General features: G+C 41.6%; 1 protein-coding gene across 35 annotated transcripts in view; it reads right to left on the bottom strand.

Annotated features, from left to right (window-relative positions):
• Window positions 1-18,916, bottom strand: part of rapgef2b (Rap guanine nucleotide exchange factor 2b) — a 153,556-nt gene that overhangs the window by 99,810 nt on the left and 34,830 nt on the right. For all 35 annotated transcript variants that reach the window (XM_036943069.2, XM_090198489.1, XM_090198491.1 and 32 more), the window contains exons 2-3: window positions 9,097-9,167; window positions 8,482-8,538 (exon numbers count right to left, since the gene is read on the bottom strand). In XM_036943069.2, the coding sequence (XP_036798964.1) occupies window positions 8,482-8,538; window positions 9,097-9,167 (128 nt within the window). The remainder of the gene's footprint in view (window positions 1-8,481; window positions 8,539-9,096; window positions 9,168-18,916) is intronic.

Here is an 18,916-nt window from a genome sequence, read left to right as displayed (position 1 = left end):
GGAGAAGGGTCTTGGTCAGGGAGGTGGCCGAGAAAGCCGATGGTCACTGACAGCGCTCCAGAGGTAGTCTGTGGAGATGGGAGAACTTTTGTCGCAGGAGTAAAATAATACTGCAGCAGGAGGATTTGATTATTAAAAAATAAATACATTCTAACGGGAAATCAGTTTTGATAGGACCTACAGTAGTAGGACATTTATGTCAGGTGCTGTAGAATTTGAGCGAGCGAAAGAGAAAGACCACTGAAGTGAATTGATGTCAATTCTGTGGCGCAGGGAAATTCTCTGTGACAACAGAGTGAACAAATGAAGATATAATACCTCTCTCTATAAGTTCAATGGCCACATGTTTCACTTTGTTATGAGTTTACTCATCTAGTCTCTACCAAATGATGCTATAACAAGGAATAAACTGCTTCATCATCATAATTCTGTCTTACACTAACTACCGAGCAGATTGCCGTGGCTGCACACCCTGTACATGCTGCAGGTGCTATTAAATTGCTTGTCTTGTCATTGGGTTCCCTTTAAATCTAGTGCTAATCGGCCAGTCGTGTGTAATTATTGGTCAGTGTGTTCATCGAGTCCCACCAGCGGAGAGCTCTGAAAGGTAGTCTGGAGGAAATCCATTCGATGGCAAATATGGCACGCCAAAGGTTTGTGTCCCACTCACATCAAGAGGTGGGACGGATGGGGATGAATGCATGGCCAAACAAACAGACAAGTGAACATGCACAAGTATGTTCATACACACACACACTTATAAAGACAGAGTGAGAGATTATACTGAGTGAGAGTTTCTCATCACGAAGTACAAAGCAATCCCCCCCACCCCCCTCCTCCTCCTCCACTCCACACCTTCACTCTGGAGCTAATAAGGCTGAGTATAGCACACACTACTGATGCAGTGTGAATCCTGCTTCCCTCCCTCTCCCCATCTCTCTCCTTCACCGTTTTCTCTCCTTCACTGTTTTCCCTCCTTTCCCCCGATGCACTTGTTCCCCCCTATATCGTCCTCATCTCCTCCCTCGCAGTCCAAATGAAAATGTTCAATTATTAACCGCTGGCACGCAGAGGCGCTCGCTCCCTTGCACATTGCTAAGGAGGAGAGGAGCACAGAACACAAAGTAGTAGGAGACAGGAGAGTCTTATGCGCCACGACAGCTTGACTGAACTGGGTCATGAGCATTTTGGGAGAAACAATCGTCTGAGAAGCGCTCAGCAATGACAAGCCCGAACACCACATCTCATCTTCAGACAGGATGTAAGGTAGGAGAGAAGCTGAGGGTCTCTGGGTGTGTTAGAAGCTGGAGAATAACAGTTTTTTTAATAAACATCAATGTTCTCATGAGACCCTTTATGAAATGATGATCAAATGATGTTGGAGTGGGGGGACAGAACGAGCCTATTTCCAAAGGGGTGTGTCTGATAAACTACAGTATACAGTGCATTCAGAAAGTATTCAGACACCTTCCCTTGAAATGGGTTAGGGTTAAATGGTTGGAACTTCAACATGAGGTGAAGAAATAAACTCACCTTCCTTTAGACCAGAGAGACGGCAAGCTGCAGCTCATGACCATTGTGGTTCGAATCCTGAATAATCAACACGAGGTATGGGTGAGGAGCGCACCTCTCAGACAATCATTTAGACAGCTACTAGCTGTCGTGAGTCAAATATCTAGAGAAGTGAATATAAGTGAGACGATCCTACTACGCTCATCACCGGGAACCGTTGACACGGCTGGCTAGCTATCTTCCAGAGTGAACAACAGTTGAAGATGGGAAAGGGGAGACCCCTTCTGGACAATTAGAGCCATCCAGCTTGCCGCTCTAAGGTCAACAATCTTCCTAATGAGGGCTGGTTCTGACCAAAAAAAGGCACTCACACGTAAATTGATTGTTTATTTATTTATTATTCCAAATGGGTGGTGGTTTGTGTGCAAACCATATGATTAATGTGAGAATATTTCTGAAATGTATCGACGATGTGTCTTTTTTTCACTCTCCCCTCTACATATCGTTGCGTAAAAAGTCACCATATTGTAAAAGTCTGCTACGGACCTTTGTCTCGTGTATTAAGTGTGTATGTTATCCTGTTATTATTTAAATAATAGTAAATAAATAATTCAACCAATTGGTGTAGTACTGAATCATGAGTAAGACTGGGTTTATTGCAGATGCATGAGGTTACGACTGTTCAGAATTATTTTATGATAAGAGGTAATGATTAGTAAAATGACTGTTTAGCGATGTAATAGATATATCTTATAGAATTTAATTTGGGAGACAGTAATTCTTTAAAAAACCTCTTCCGTGGTGCCTCAAATTTCTAATGAGTTAGTTGTTAGAGGATTCATTTAAAATCGGGTAAAACTTAAACAGTTAGTGGATTAAATAAATAACAGTCAGATTAATGAAAGTAAAGTCACAACAGGGGTATCTTCTGTAGTTTGTCGAGGGGAAAAAAATGTTTAATCCATTTTAGAATAAGGCTGTAACGTAACAAAATGTGGAGAAAGTCAAGGGGTCTGAATACTTTCCTTGCAAAACTATTCAGACCCCTTGGATTTCACCACATTCTGTGTTACAAAGTGAGATTAAAATGAATTTGTAATTTTCTATGAACAATTCTAACAAAATAGTCTGTCAATGTGGAAAAAAAATACATTTTTTATATAAATAAAATTGTAATCAATAAAATAGTCGTTGCTTAAGTATTCAGCTTCCTGAGTCAATACATGTTAGGAAAACCTTTTGCATCGATTACAGCTGTGAGTCTTCTAGGGTAAGTCTATAAAAGCTTTGCACACCTGGATTGTGCAATATTAGCCCATTATTCTGTAAAAAAAATTTGTCAAGCTCTGTCAAGATGTAGGGGTCATGGCTAAACAGCATTTTTCAAGTCTTGCCACAGTATTTCAAGCAGAATTAAGTCAAACTGTAACTTGGACACTCAGGAACATCCACGGTCATCTTGGTAAGCATTTCCAGTTGAAATTTGGCTTTGTGTTTTAGGTTATTGTCCTGCTGAAAGGTGAATTCTTCTCCCAGTGTTTGGTGTAAAGCAGACTGAAGCAGGTTTGCTCTACCATTTTCCCTGTGCTGCACTCCATTCGGTTTCTTTTTATCCTGAAAAGGTATTTGCTGATGTCAAGCATACTCATATCATGATGCAGCCACCACCATGCTTGAAAATGTAGGCCAAAAAGTGTATTCCTTTGCCATGTTGGTTTGCAGTTAGTGCCTTGATGCACACAAGATACATGTTTTGGAATATTTGTATTCTGTATATTTATATTATCGGGGAGTCACGACAATGTTGATCCGTCCTCAGCTCGCCCTTCACAGCCATTTAACTCTGTAGCGGTTTTAAAATCCCCAATGGCCACATGGTGACATCCCTGGGCAGTTACATTCCGGCCCTGCAGCTCACTTCAGAAGGACAACTATCTTTGAGTTGTCTAGTGGTTTAATAACATAAGTAACTTGACCATGCTTACAGAAATATTGAATGTCTGATTTGTTAGTGTTACACATCTACCAATCACTGCCCCTTTTATGATGCTTGAAATTCAATACATGATGGAGGGACCTTACAGATGTTGTTTGGGGGACAGAAGGGTCATTTATTTTTGTACATGTAACTTTGTGATTTGTTAAGCCAAATTTTACTCATTTACTAACTTAATCTTGCCGGGAAAAAGGTGGCTGAATACTTTGAATGCAGCGACTATGTTATATTTTTTCTTAATCTTAAAAAAACAATTAAAATGGCCCACTTTGACAGAGTATTTTGTGTATATTGTTGATAAAAATGACAAGTCCATTTGAATCCCACTTCGTAACACAAAATGTGGAGAAATCCAAGGGGTCTGAATACTTTTGCAAGGCAAAAGTTAGTGGCAGTTGATGGCCTTATTTCTATTACAGCATATTGGATGACTGTCATTCAGATTCCATTCACTAACATCAATAGGTTTAATCTACTACATGATACTCAAATTTGCCCTATACACATGAGATTGCTAAAACCTAGCCTACAAATGAAAGTTTATAACATAGGTGCACATGTACAGAGACAAATTGGAGTAATCAAGGTGAGTGACATATTCAATACCACCTTGCACACTTGCCAGCATCTAGCAGATCTAGGGTGTAATCATTAGTCCAAACAGTTGCTAACATTTTGCAACAAAACCAAGGTAGTTATTTTTTACAAATGTAGGTAGGTTCAGCCCCGTTCTGTTCCGTTTGCTTCCATTTAAGAAATGTTCCGCAAAACAGAATTAGCGGAATGAATACACCCCTGATCACCGGCACACAGTTCATACAATTTTAAAGAAATTCAGTTGTTCAAAACCGTTCAACTAGCATCTCACTGAGTCACTATTGATTGGATGGACAACATGTCAGTTCACACTGCAAGAGCTCTGATGGGTTGGAGGACGTCCTCTGGAAGTCGTTAGAATTACTAAAGTAAGTCTTTGGGAGGGGGTGAGAACCATGAGCCTCCTAAGTTCTGTATTGAAGTCAATGTACACAGAGGACAGAAAATAGCTGTCCTCTGGCTACACCAGGGTGGTACCCTACGGAGTGCTGTTGAGGCTACTGTATACCTTTATTGCAAAACAGGGTTTAAATCCGTTATTTGGTGACATAAAACTATACTAAATATATTCATATCTAAAAAATAAATAAAAATGTATTATTCACTATTTTGATCAAATTCACTGCGTAGGATGGTCCTCCCCTTCCTCCTCTGAGGTGCCTCCACTGTTTGCAGTGTTTTATATGATGGTTTTTACTACAGAATACTGCTAACCCCAATACTGACATGACACTCCCCAATTCCAACAGAGACCATCACTCATTGCCATCAGCCAGTATAGCCTCAGCTGACACATTGAATCAACAGTACGGTGTGTTTTCTCCATTAGAGTGACGTTTCTCATAGTAAACAAAAATCTGCGCATTCAGAAGGATGGAAATGCAATGTTCCTTGAGCGTTGTTTGGATGGGACATGTTATTTCTCCCAGTTCTTTTCCCAGATCAGATGACCTTGTTTCCAGAAGCGAGCGGGCACATTCCCGGCTGATTACAGTAGGACCCTATTGGGAGTTGGAGCTGGTGAGGGGAAAACTTTCCATCAGCTGCGTGAGAGTTCTGCACACACACAGGAGACGCAAGGCACACACACACAATGACCTGGGTTTGAGCACTGCACACACACACACACCAGGGAAGAGGGAAACCCGGAGATGAGGACTGCTGGAGGGTATAATCAATTCCTGTCAAGTGTAATACTCTTGGTTTATAACCTGATGTACTAAGATGGCAGTGTATCGCCTGTAGCACACACACTATCAACCTCACTTTGGGATTTCAGGTTTGGACAGAATTGGAGTGGATGTAAGATCAGAGTTGCTTAGCCTTGTAACAATTGACTGTCCACCTCCCTACGCATAACGTGCCGTCTACTATTGACAGCATGTCTATGATTGACAGTCCATCATCCTATCCAAAATGTGCTGTCTATGATTGACAGTCCATCACCCTATCCAAAATGTGCTGTCTATGATTAAGAGTCCTTCACCTCCCCATCCAAAATGTGCTGTCCATGCTTTCATCTCAGGAACTGTGTTTACCTTAAGGGCACCACTACAGCTAAAGATTCTTAAATCAGATTCTCCACAGGGAGAGACTGCATCTTATTTTCCCACTGTCTGCTCCCAGCACTTATTCAGGAAGAGAACCAGAGTATGAACCTGAGTATGAATGTCTACAAGAGGAATCCCCTACCCTGGGCCAAAATATTCATGCATGCATACATACTACACATGACCACCGGCAGACGAGTGCACACACACACAGTGGGTAGAAAGAGACTGCTGAAAGTGTTGTCACACTAGCCCTAAGCTACCAGCAGGGTACCAGACACCACCCCCCCCCCCTCTCATCCCCACACCGCTACTTTTGGCCAATGGGAGAAACTCTCTGTGTGTGTGTGTGTGTGTGTGTGTCTGTGTGTGTGTGTCATCTGACTATAGGGCATTCTGGAATATCCTGGCTCTCATCTAAATGAAGCAAGTCCTATAATCAGTTCCCTCTTTAAAAAAACTCTTAAGGATCAGACCTTTTTAAATTTTCACCAAAAATGACATACCCAAATCTAACTGCCTGTAGCTCAGGACCTGAAGCAAGGACATGCATATTATTGATACCATTTGAAAGGAAACACTTTACACAGTATTTATGCTGCAGTAGTTTATGTGTCGGGGGGCTAGGGTCAGTTTGTTATATCTGGAGTACTTCTCCTGTCCTATTCGGTGTCCTGTGTGAATCTAAGTGTGCGTTCTCTAATTCTCTCCTTCTCTCTTTCTCTCTCTCGGAGGACCTGAGCCCTAGGACCATGCCCCAGGACTACCTGACATGATGACTCCTTGCTGTCCCCAGTCCACCTGGCTGTGCTGCTGCTCCAGTTTCAACTGTTCTGCCTTATTATTATTCGACCATGCTGATCATTTATGAACATTTGAACATCTTGGCCATGTTCTGTTATAATCTCCACCCGGCACAGCCAGAAGAGGACTGGCCATCCCACATATGCTCTCTCTAATTCTCTCTTTCTTTCTCTCTCTCGGAGGACCTGAGCCCTAGGACCATGCCCCAGGAATACCTGACATGATGACTCCTTGCTGTCCCCAGTCCACCTGACTGTGCTGCTGCTCCAGTTTCAACTATTCTGCCTTATTATTATTCGACCATGCTGGTCATTTATGAACATTTGAACATCTTGACCATGTTTTGTTATAATCTCCACCCGGCACAGCCAGAAGAGGACTGGCCACCCCACATAGCCTGGTTCCTCTCTAGGTTTCTTCCTAGGTTTTGGCCTTTCTAGGGAGTTTTTCCTAGCCACCGTGCTTCTTCACCTGCATTGCTTGCTGTTTGGGGTTTTAGGCTGGGTTTCTGTACAGCACTTTGAGATATCAGCTGATGTACGAAGGGCTATATAAAATAAATTTGATTGATTGATTGACTTTGAAGTTTGTGGAAATTTGAAATTAAATGTAGGAGAATATAACACATTAAATCTGGTAAAAGATAACAAACATGTTCCATCATCTTTGAAATGCAAGAGAAAAACTATAATATAACATTGCATTTTAAGATCAATTTAGATTTTGCTCACTAGATGGCACCAGTGTGTGTGCCAAGTTTTAGATTGATCCAGTCAAGCGTTGCAATACTGCACAGTATTTTGTATCAAGTCTGCCCAAATGTGCTGATTTGTCAATTGATACATTTTCAACTACATAACTATTGGTAACATACAAAAATGATATGGTAATACAACATTTAAGTTTACACACACACTCACAGGAACGTCATACATGATGGATCCTTAGTTTATACACTAACTTTCACACATCTAGATGGCCGGGCGGGGTGGGTGTGGAGCCAGAGACAGCAGGGGTTCAAACTGTAGAACCCAGTTCCTACATTTGAATATAAAAATAGATTTTACCAAACAAAACTATGCTACATTTTATCTCTAGGACCCTCAGGATGACAAATCAGAGCAAGATTACTGAATAAAAGTATATTATTTACTATTATTATTAGTCACATTAGCGCAAATTAGCATCAACCGTCCCAATATTGGGACACCGATCTCGTAAAGGTCTATCAGATGAACTTCCGTCTCCTGCACCTATACGTGCATGTGCACACGGTTTTCTATAAAAGGTCATTATTTCTCATCAGATATGGATGACAACAGCAAAACCTCTTGTCAAGTGTGTGCGTCTTCCAGTCAGTGTGTGTGTGTGTGTGTGTGTGTGTGTGTGTGTGTATATATATCCAGGAGGGTCTCAGGCTCTTAGAATCATAACAGGATGTCTTGGGGTAGAAAAATGGAGTGGACGGTGCCAACGGGAGAACTAAAACTACGCAGTCGGGAGAACTAAAACTGCGCAGTCGGGAGAACTAAAACTGCGCAGTCGGGAGAACTAAAACAACACAGTCGTGCTCCAAGCGGTTTCAACCCTCTCAAGACACACCATTATCTTTTTATCTGTCTCAATTGGAAGACAACACAGAGGCTTACCTCAAATGGCCTAGCTAGCCAGGAACTAACCATCAAGACAAGGTTCTGGTAGCCATTAAAGCTTGCATTTTGTTATCAACCACAACTCAATGACTTGTCAAGTAGGCCAAATTGAATTGTTCCGGACGAACTTGCAGGTCTCTGTGGTTTAGATTCACGCCTAGGAAGCACAGAGGGTTTCTGGTGACCGTGCTGATGCACACAGGCATTTGTTTTCGAAATCATTAATTTTGCTACGCGTCATTAACGGGGCATAATCGCAGCTTGTCAATAAGTTGGACTGACCATGTCTTGTGTAAAGGCTTCCAGCAGAGAATATCTAGACATGATTTATTAAGAATGTGTACCTACATACACACACAAGGGTACTTACTAATAGAGCACTTCATTGGCTTCGTGCCTTTCATAGCGCACTGTCTCACACATTATCCTGTAGGAGAGAAAAGGAAGGAAGGACAGAGGAGAGGAGTGGGGCGAGAGGGGGAGGAGAGGGGTGGGGCGAGAGGGGGGAGGAGAGAAGAGAGAAGACAACAGTGACAGCAAAGTTAACAAATACAATAGAACAGATGGATGGTTGAGTTCACTAAAGTATAGTTTATCGAGTTTGTAGAAGCTCTCTACTGAGTTTACCTTTTTAAGAGGAAGGAAATGTCAGTATTTTAAAAGTAACTTGTGTGCCTTGGCATTTGTGAAACTTTATCTTAGTAAACAGCGATATCAAAAAACACAAACTCCAAAAAACAGCCCAGAGCATGTCATGCATATTATCGTTGCTCAAGGATTCAAAACAAGCAGGAGAAAAACAAGTTTCTAAAAACTAGCTACCACAGAGGAAAACAACATTCCTTTAAGGTGTTACCATCTAATAATACTTTTAGTCTCATCAGGGTATTGTGCAACTGCTAATCACAGACCATCCATGTAATTAACGAGTATAAATTCATGTGTAATTCATTTGATCAATCTGAATCAATGTGGGAGCTCTCACCTCAGCTGGTGTTCTCGGAGGTTAGACAGGGCCTCCATTCCATGCAGATAGGAGTAGACTATCTCCAGGTCCTGTGTGAAATAGAGGAGATGTGTCAGTTTATTAGCATTTTAACATTACGATTTTACCGGGTGCAGGGTGTTGGAATATCATGGGGAAAAGGTCAGCGTGTTGACAGCAGACAGACATGAAGAGTCAGCAGTTCTAAGAGCCAAACAACCTTTCTAAAATGACCAGTGCTGTCCATAATACATACAGTACCAGTCAAAGTTTGGACACACCTACTCATTCAAGGGTTTTTCTTTATTTTTACCATTTTCTACATTGTAGAATAATAGTGAAGACACCAAAACTATGATATAACACAGAATCATGTAGTAACCAAAAAAGTGTTAAACTAATCAAAATGTATTTTAGATTCTTCAAAGTAGCCACCCTTTGCCTTGATGACCGCTTTGCCCGCTCTTGGCATTCTCTCAACCAGCTTCACCTGGAATGTTTTTCCAACAGTCTTGAAGGAGTTCCCACATATGCTGAGCACTTGTTGGCTGCTTTTAATTCACTTTGCGATCCAACTCAACCCAAACCATTTCAATTGGGTTGAGGTTGGGTGATTGTGGAGGCCACGTCATCTGATGCAGCACTCCATCACTCGCCTTGGTCAAATAGGCCTTACAGTCTGGAGATGTGTTGGGTCATTTTCCTGTTGAAAAACAAAATGATAGTCCCACTAAGCGCAAACCAGGTCGGATGGCATATCGCTGCAGAATGCTGTGGTAGCCATGCCGTTTGTGATTCTTGAATTCTAAATAAATCACAGTGTCTCCAGCAAGCACCATCACACCTCCTCCTCCATGGGAAGCACACATGCGGAGATCATCCGTTCACCTACTCTGTGTCTCACAAAGACACAGCAGTTGAAACCAAAAATCTCAAGCAGTCTCCTCTGAACAGTAGATGTTGAGATGTGTCTGTTGCTAGAACTCCGAAGCATTTATTTGGGATGCAATTTCTGAGGCTGGTAACTAATGAACTTATCCTCTGCAGGAGAGTTAACTCTGGATCTTCCTTACCTGTGGCGGTCCTCATGAGAGCCAGTTGTATCATAGCGCTTGATGGTTTTTGCAACTGCACTTGAAGAAATGTTCAAAGTTCTTGAAATTTTCCAGATTGACACCTTCATGTCTTAAAGTAATGGACTGTTGTTTCTCTTTACTTATTTGAGCTGTTCTTGCCAAAATATGGAATTGGTCTTTTACCAAATAGGGCTATCTTCTGTATACCAACCCTGCCTTGTTACAACAGAACTGATTGGCTCAAACACATTAAGGAAAGAAATTCCACAAATGAACCTTTAATAAGGCACACATGTTCATTTAAGTGCATTCAAGGTGATGACCTCATGAAGCTGGTTGAGAGAATGCCAAGAGTGTGCAAAGCTGTCAAGGCAACGGGTGGCTACTTTCAAGAATCTCATATACATACATATAAGATTTGTTTAACAATTTTTTGGTTACTACATAATTCCATGTATTAATTTGTAGTTTTGACATCTTCACTATTATTCTACAATGTAGAAAATAGTCAAAAATAAAGAAAAAACCTGACAGACACGTAGACAGACACACCTCCTCTGCCATTCAAGGCAACATACTTAGAGGCCCAAAGAAAATGCCTGCGCAAAGCACCTAATCTAAGAAAGATACATTTTAGAGACCAAAAAGGAAACAGGACGGGTGGTGCTTCCTTTCATTTGTCTCAACTTTGTCAGCTCTGGGCTCTGAAACCGTCTGACACCAAGGGGAATGAATGGAGAGGTCAACCGGTTTGAAGCACCTCAGGTTAGAGGTCAAAGATTGAGAAAGGGGAGCTGGTGTTTGGTTAAAAATGACCTGCGGGTCGTACCAAAGTGTGAGTTACTACAAACAAGACCATAGATCAAATCTGTTGAGCAGATCAAAGCTGAAATGTGATCTCTTGCAAGTTATTATTTGAACAATCACACATATGAGTTTATAACGTATGCCCATTGAACAGACAAGGTCTATAGGCTATTATGCAAAGTTAGGCCCCATCTTGGATATCCTATGTCCCATCAAAATACACAACATTCATGCAATACAAAACACTGTTCAGACCGTTGGCTGAATTAGAACTAAAAAAAACGTAACTAGGTTGGCCTTCAAAGCTCCATAGACTGGGTTACCTCGACCCATGTTACATCATGCAGTGATATCCCCAGCCAAATTATAGCCTTATGTTCGGTTCTGACGTCGCTCACTGATTTGCATACTGTGTGGGCCTGATAATTCTGCTTGGAGACTGGCTAGGTTCTGGCACCATCTACTGTACAAGGACAGGACAATTTATTTGGGTTTTAACATAAAATGGCACAGTACATTGAAACAAATTATCCAGCAAGCTGATATGAATAGAAATTGATAACACCAAAATAAGACATATTGACATATAGTTGTGACTAGATGTAGGCCTAGTAAAATATGAGAATATGACTACTAAAAGGTGCTACACAATGATTTTAAGCAAGACAAATACTGCCATTGCCATTTTTGGGAGGGATAATCTGGACTCGTTATGCCTCAATGTTGCTTACATAGAATGAACCGTGAACATGCGGATTCACACGGGACAACAAGACCCTGTTGAAAGCTTAGCTGACATTTTTCAGTCTTCCCTAAAGTAGGCTTAATCACAGATTTGAGAGGTTGGTAGGTGAACACACTAAGGTGGAAAACTTGCTTTGACTTATCCAATCACCGACAGTAACAGACTATAACCTAAAGGAAGGGTTGTAAAGAAGATTCCAAACACCAGCGCACAAGTCTAATTTCCCATTGCCATACATGGAAGCAGACCTTAACAAGAATGACCACTAGGTGGCATGTTTCTGGTGTGTTTTCCCATAGGCCTACTATAGCACAGTGTGGGAAAGAGCGCCACTCTTACGCCACTCAGGAGCTCCAGTGAGAGAGACAAATATGCAGACCCATCAATTGTGGCTTTGGTCTTAAATATTTCAGATTGACTCTTGAGATTAGCTCCATGGAAAGAATGCGAGGGACACCATTTTTCCACTGCCTCTCGCTACCATGCTACCATTCATTTTCCGGTTTTGTGTTTTTGGATTGGATAATGTTTGAGATGTTGGGGCCAACCGCAAAACACTGGGGGGGGGTGTCTGGTATTGCATATTGACGGCAATGACTGTATAGACTCAAGGTAGGGTAGTGGGATAAAAGTCAAGCAATGTCAAGTTTGATAAGTGTGTGTGAGAGACAGCGAAAGAGAAATAAAGCAAGCATTTGATGAGGGTCCTTAATAACAGTGCTATTCAAGCACATTTTTGAAATACCAGATGTTTGTCTTTATGGGGTCTGGGACATTTTTCTCTGTTACCATCCAATTCCTGCTTATTTCCTTAGGTCAGGGGGATCTAATGTTTCACTACACCTCTGGATCGGAGTCAGACAGTAGCAGTGTAGTGTACCATACAGTAGGCAAACTAGCAGAGGTATTTCCTCCCAGGACATTAGGGCATTAGCCAACAATGATAGCCTTGTGTTCTTTGTTTTGGGGGCCAATATGACCAAGGCTGCCTCTCCAGTCTCCATTATCTATAGTTTGTTGTGTAACTCCATGGGCAGTAGGGTACAGAACAGGGCTATGGGCCAACGTGTCGATAGACATGACAATCAGTTGAGCAGAGAGAGTTCCAGGAGGAAATGAATGTTTAGCTAAAACCATGCACATTCACTGAGATCCTGGATTCAAGTTAAGAGGAGGCCTATAACATGATCATTTAGATTCAAGTTTTGATGGGAACTAAGCTTATAACATGAGGGTGAAGAATTTACAACATTGGCATAAAACATTTTAGAGCTTCCAGTCAGCAATCGTCCACTGGACCTCAAATCGCTCCCTTTCACTTTCAATAAAATGGGAAGGACACGAACAACAAAGCCTCATTTAAATTCTAAAACGGCAGCCACACCTCATCTCAAATCCACTGATGTGTCTGCAAACAAGATAGGGAGCTTTAATTGTCCTCTCCTTTCAAATGGTCTGAATGAGTATTTGGTACATTCATTTGGGTCAGCGTGAATGCAAACCACCCTGCATCTTATCACACTGACACTGTAGGCGAGTCATCAAAAGGTGGGGTCACAACCTTAAAGACCTATGGGGAAGGTAAAGTCCTGTGCGGAAGGTAAACTTGGACTTACAAAGAGGACAGCAGGTGGTCTAGTGGTTAATGTTGGGCCAGTAACCGAAAGGTCTCTAGTTCCAATCCCCAAGCAGACAAGGTGAAAAATCTGTCAATGTGCCCTTAAGCAAGGCACTTAACCCTAATCGCTCCAGGATCACCACTGATAATACAAGCACCCACCAAATTATGATTTATTACTATTTTAAACCTCATTGTCTTACCTAAGAGACATCCAATGTTGTAACATATGAGCCTATATATTATAATGATACAATATCTGAGATTGCTGTGAGTATTTTAAATGTGGGATAGGCCATTGTGGTTAATGTGGCTTTTGGTTTCCACAGGATATTAAAATGATATGGCCAATAACATGTCATAAAACTCACCATGGGATGAGTGTAATGAGCACTTCATTGGGTGCATTGACCTTACAAAGGGAAGTTACATAATACCCACTCCTGTCATTGGTTAAGACAGTGTTACCATCATAATCTCCATCACTCAGTCAATAGTAGCATTCAGTCAACAGTAGCAGCCTCCAATACATCGTAAAATATTCTCAAAATATTCTCAAATTCATCTCTTTAGCAGATCAGTGATCACCTTGAAGGAAAGAAAAAAGGATGTATTTTAAAAGTATTCCTCAAAAGTATATCAGGAGACAGTCACTCAACTACTGGGCATACATGACAGAGATACACCAACAGTAAGGCCACGTGTGGGAAAGCATGGGTCTGTCACTGATGAGAAGTTGTTGCCAACATCAAGTTCTGTGAGCCACATCCTGTTGGCATGCCTTGTGTAACTAGTCTGGTTCTCCAATCCATCAAAACAATGAGTCATCGACCAGTTACCTGAGCTATTAGCATGTCTCCGCCTTAAGATGCCGGTGTCCCCGATCCCTGGCAGGCAGGCACGTCAAGAACGTGGCTTTTTAATCTGGGACGCTTCGCACAGAGATTGTGATTCTGTTTAGGTGAAAAGCTGTGAAAAGCATAAATGAATCTCCTGCGACTCAGAGCAGAGCCGTGCTAGATTTGCATCAGATTACTAACTTGTCACCGGCTGAGAGTGATGATTTCGCCATATCTTCAGAGGGCAATGAGACGTGGCAACAAGTTCATAGCTCAACCTAGCGATCGGTGACGCGGTGGGAAAAGAGAGAAAAACAACCCCATTATCAGTATGTTTGCCGCCATTTTGATTTCCGACCTTGATCCTTAACCAGGTTAGGCCTCTAATCTGATCATCCATCCCACCAAGCAAAGTCCCAGTGTCAATAGATCCCCTTACCATGACAGTAGAGGTGGCCATCTTGTGTGTCAAATCAGGGGTGAAGACTGCATGCCTCAGATGACAGTACCAAGACAAATAACACACAATGCCTATGCTTTGCCCTCCACCGCTCCCTAACCTATGGAGGGTATGACATGTCGGGAGGAAGAGGCATCTGTGCCGTCCATTAGTTAGAGAAGGTCTTGTGCCTGGATACATTCTGGTGCTAGCCAGAGACCACTCACTGTTAAGTCTTACGGTAAGACTCCAAAATACCTAATCAAATGGCTACCCAGACTATTTGCATTGCCCCCCCTCCCCTTCTACACTGCTGCTACTCTGTTATTATCTATGCATAGTCACTTTAAGAATTCTACCTACATGTACATATTACCTCAATTACCTCGACACCGGTGCCCCCGCACATTGACTCTGTACCGGCACACCCTGTCTATGGCCCGCTATTGTTATTTACTGCTATTCTTAAATTATTTGTTATTCTTATCTCTTACTTTTTTTAAAGTGTTCTCTTAAAACCACATTGTTGGTTAAGACCTTTTAAATAAGCCAGGCAACAGCCCCAAAACATCACTGCTCCAGAGGAGATCTACATGGAGGAATGGGCCTTTTAACATGAGTCTTCAATATTCCCAGGTAAGAAGTTTTAGGTTGTAGGAATTATAGGACTATTGCTCTCTATACCATTTGTATTCCATTAACCTTTGACTATTGGATGTTCTTATAGGCACTTTAGTACTGCCAGTGTAACAGTATAGCTTCCATCCCTCTCCTCGCTCCTCCCTGGGCTCGAACCAGCAACACAACGACAACAGCCACCCTCGAAGCCATGTTATCCATGCAGAGCAAGGGAAAAAAAACAGGCTCAGAGCGAGTGACGTTTGAAACACTATTAGCGCACGCTAACTAACCAGCCATTTCACATCGGTTACACCAGCCTCATCTCGGGAGTTGATAGGCTTGACGCACAGTGCTGTTTGAATGAATGTTAACGCGTCTGCTTCTGCCTACCACCGCTCAGTCAGATACTTGTATGCTTAGTCAGATTATATGCAACGCAGGACACGCTAGATAATATCTAGTAATATCATCAACCATGTGTAGTTAACTAGTGATTATGATTGATTGATTTTTATAAGATAAGTTTAATGCTAGCTAGCAACTTACCTTGGCTTACTGCATTCGCGTAACAGGCAGTCTCCTTGTGGAGTGCAACGAGAGAGAGGCTGGTCGTTATTGCGTTGGACTAGTTAACTGTAAGGTTGCAAGATTGTATCCCCCGAGCTGACAAGTTGAAAATCTGTCGTTCTGTCCCTGAACAAGGCAGTTAACCCACCGTTCCTAGGCCATCATTGAAAATAAGAATGTGTTCTTAACTGACTTGCCTAGTTAAATAAAGATTTTAAAAAATTTAAAAATGAATTTTTTAAAAATCGTCAAAATTGGTGTCCAAAAATACAGATTTCCGATTGTTATGAAAACTTGAAATCGGCCCTAATTAATCGGCCATTCTGATTAATCGGTCAACCTCAAGTATTTAGTAAGGCAGCTGACTGGAAGGAGGGTATGAGTGTATAGAGAGGCAGAGGACAGAGACACAGACAGTGGTGAAGGTCACCAGATCAGTGTTGTCTACTGTCAAGTATGTGAAAATGGCACATAGTAGGTTTATACTGTCAGTTCAGCACAAACATGTCCCAGCCCCCATCGGTGTCAGTGTGCCAAGCAGGACTCATGAGGCCCCCAGCCCATTCAAAATAGCAAGGACAACAGTTTATCCAAAATGTTGTAGGAGACACGTACACCTCAGGCAGGCAGGCGGGTGCATAATGCTTGTGCAAAGTGTGTATCATTGTGGAAGTAACATCAATAATATGTGCAGTGGTATGTTCTTGTGTGTATTCCTGTGAGTGAGAGGACATTGACTGCTATCCTTGAATATCTATTGACAAAGAGTGTGGGGACTGAGGGATATTTTTATCAATTGCCCAGTGCAACCAGACAGCAGGTGGAACCTTTGTAGGAGGGCAAGGTCACAGAGAAGCTGGGCGCAACACAGTATCAGTGGCTGTCCTGACTCCTGACAAAGAGAAGGCCAGCAATCTTGTTTTCAAATCTCCATGTGCACTACACTATGGTAGGAATGTTGGTGTGGGGCAACACTTGTTTCCCCCTGGTGCTACCTTGAAATTATTAGCTAAGGCTGGCACCAACACACATTACACAAAGCTAAGTAGCTAGTAGCAGGAATCTAGGAGCCATGTGAATGAGCTTAGCGCCCTCCACTTGAGCTGCCAGGATAAAGACTAAGAACAACAGCACAGTGAGATTCCTTCAGCATGCAAATAGGATGCATGCTAGGCTAAAATGAGCAGTTGGTGTTATGCACTCTTTGGACTACCATATTTCTTAAAATCAGAATTGTCCCTGCGTTCTAAATTGCAACTTACAAGTAGGAATCTTCAATGTATTAATTTATAAGATGACAATACATGGGATCAATAGGGTGTACAGGCCTAGACTTTTTATTTTTATTTTTTTAATATCACCTTTATTTAACTTCTTGGTGACAGGGGGGCAGTATTGAGTAGCTTGGACGAATAAGGTGCCCAGAGTAAACTGCCTGCTACTCTGTCCCAGATGCTAATATAGGCATATTATTAGTAGTATTGGATAGAAAACACTCTGAAGTTTCTAAAACTGTTTGAATGATGTACAGTGCCTTGCGAAAGTATTCGGCCCCCTTGAACTTTGCGACCTTTTGCCATATTTCAGGCTTCAAACTTAAAGATATAAAACTGTATTTTTTTGTGAAGAATCAACAACAAGTGGGACACAATCATGAAGTGGAACAACATTTATTGGATATTTCAAACTTTTTTAACAAATCAAAAACTGAAAAATTGGGCGTGCAAAATTATTTATAAATATAAAACTGTATCTTTATGTTTGAAGCCTGAAATGTGGCAAAAGGTCGCAAAGTTCAAGGGGGCCAAATACTTTCGCAAGGCACTGTATGTGAGTATAACAGAACTCATATAACAAAACCAACCAGGAAGTGGGAAATCTGAGGTTTGTAGTTTCATTTAAGTGATTGCCTATCCAATATGCTGTGTCTATGGGGCCAAATTGCACTTCCCAAGGCTTCCAGCAGATGTCAGTCTTTAGAACATTGTTTGAGGCTTCTGTGGAAGGGGGTCGAATAAGAGCTGTTTCAACAAGTGGACTAGGCTGAGGCCAATCAGTTGTTTACTGCGCGGTCAAGCGGGAGCGCCGTTCCTTCTTTTTCCTCTAATGAATACGCTATTGTCCGGTTGGAATATTATTGAACATTATAAAAAGACCCTAAGGATTGATTGTAAACATCGTTTGACATGTTTCTACAAACTGTAATGGAACTCGACTTTGTCTGGATTTTGCGCTCGCGCATTGTGCCTTTGGAATAGTGAACTAAACGCGAACAAAACGTTGGCATTTGGACATACATATGGATGTAATCGAACAAAAACATTTCTTGTGGAAGTGGGAGACCTGGGAGTGCATTCCGACGAAGATCAGCAAAGGTAAGTGAAGATTTATAATGCTATTTATGGCTTTTGTTGACTCCACAACTTGGCAGGTAACTGTATGGCTTCCTTTTGTGGCTGAATGCTGATCTCAGATTAATGAATATTGTGCTTTTACCGTAACGCTTTTTTGAAATGTTGCATTAAGAACAAGTTTCTTTAATTCTATGTAAAACATGCATCTTTCATCAAAGTTTATGATGAGTATTTCTGTTATTTGATGTGGCTCTCTGCAATTTCTCTGGATGTTTTGGAGGCATTTCTGAACATTGGATATAAATATGAACTTGATCGAACAAAACATACATGTATTGTGTAACATTAAGTCCTGGGAGTGTCACCTGATGAAGATCGTCAAAGGTTAGTAATTTATTTTATCTATATTTCTGCTTTTTGTGACACCTCTCTTTGGTTGGAAAATGGCTGAATGCTTTCTGTGACTAGTTGCTGACCTTTTCGCCGAAAAGCCTTTTTGAAATCGGGAAGTGTATCTTTAAAATAGTGTAAAATACTTGTATAGTTGAGGAATTTTAATTATGAGATTTGTTGTTTTGAATTTTGCGCCCTGCACTTTCACTGGCTGTTGACGAGGTGGGACGCTAGCGTCCTGAATGATCCCAGAGAGGTTATTTAACCAGGTAGGCCAGTTGAGAACAAGTTCTCATCTACAACTGCGACCGGGCCAAGAAAGCAAAGCAGTGCAACAAAAACAGAGTTACGCATGGGATAA

Source organism: Oncorhynchus mykiss, chromosome 14, assembly GCF_057628025.1.
Source record: "Oncorhynchus mykiss isolate SJ-2025 chromosome 14, ASM5762802v1, whole genome shotgun sequence".
In the NCBI taxonomy this organism is placed as follows: Eukaryota; Metazoa; Chordata; class Actinopteri; order Salmoniformes; family Salmonidae; genus Oncorhynchus; species Oncorhynchus mykiss.
The sequence above is the reverse complement of the archived record's forward strand: the minus strand, read 5'-3'. Positions and strand labels throughout refer to the sequence as shown.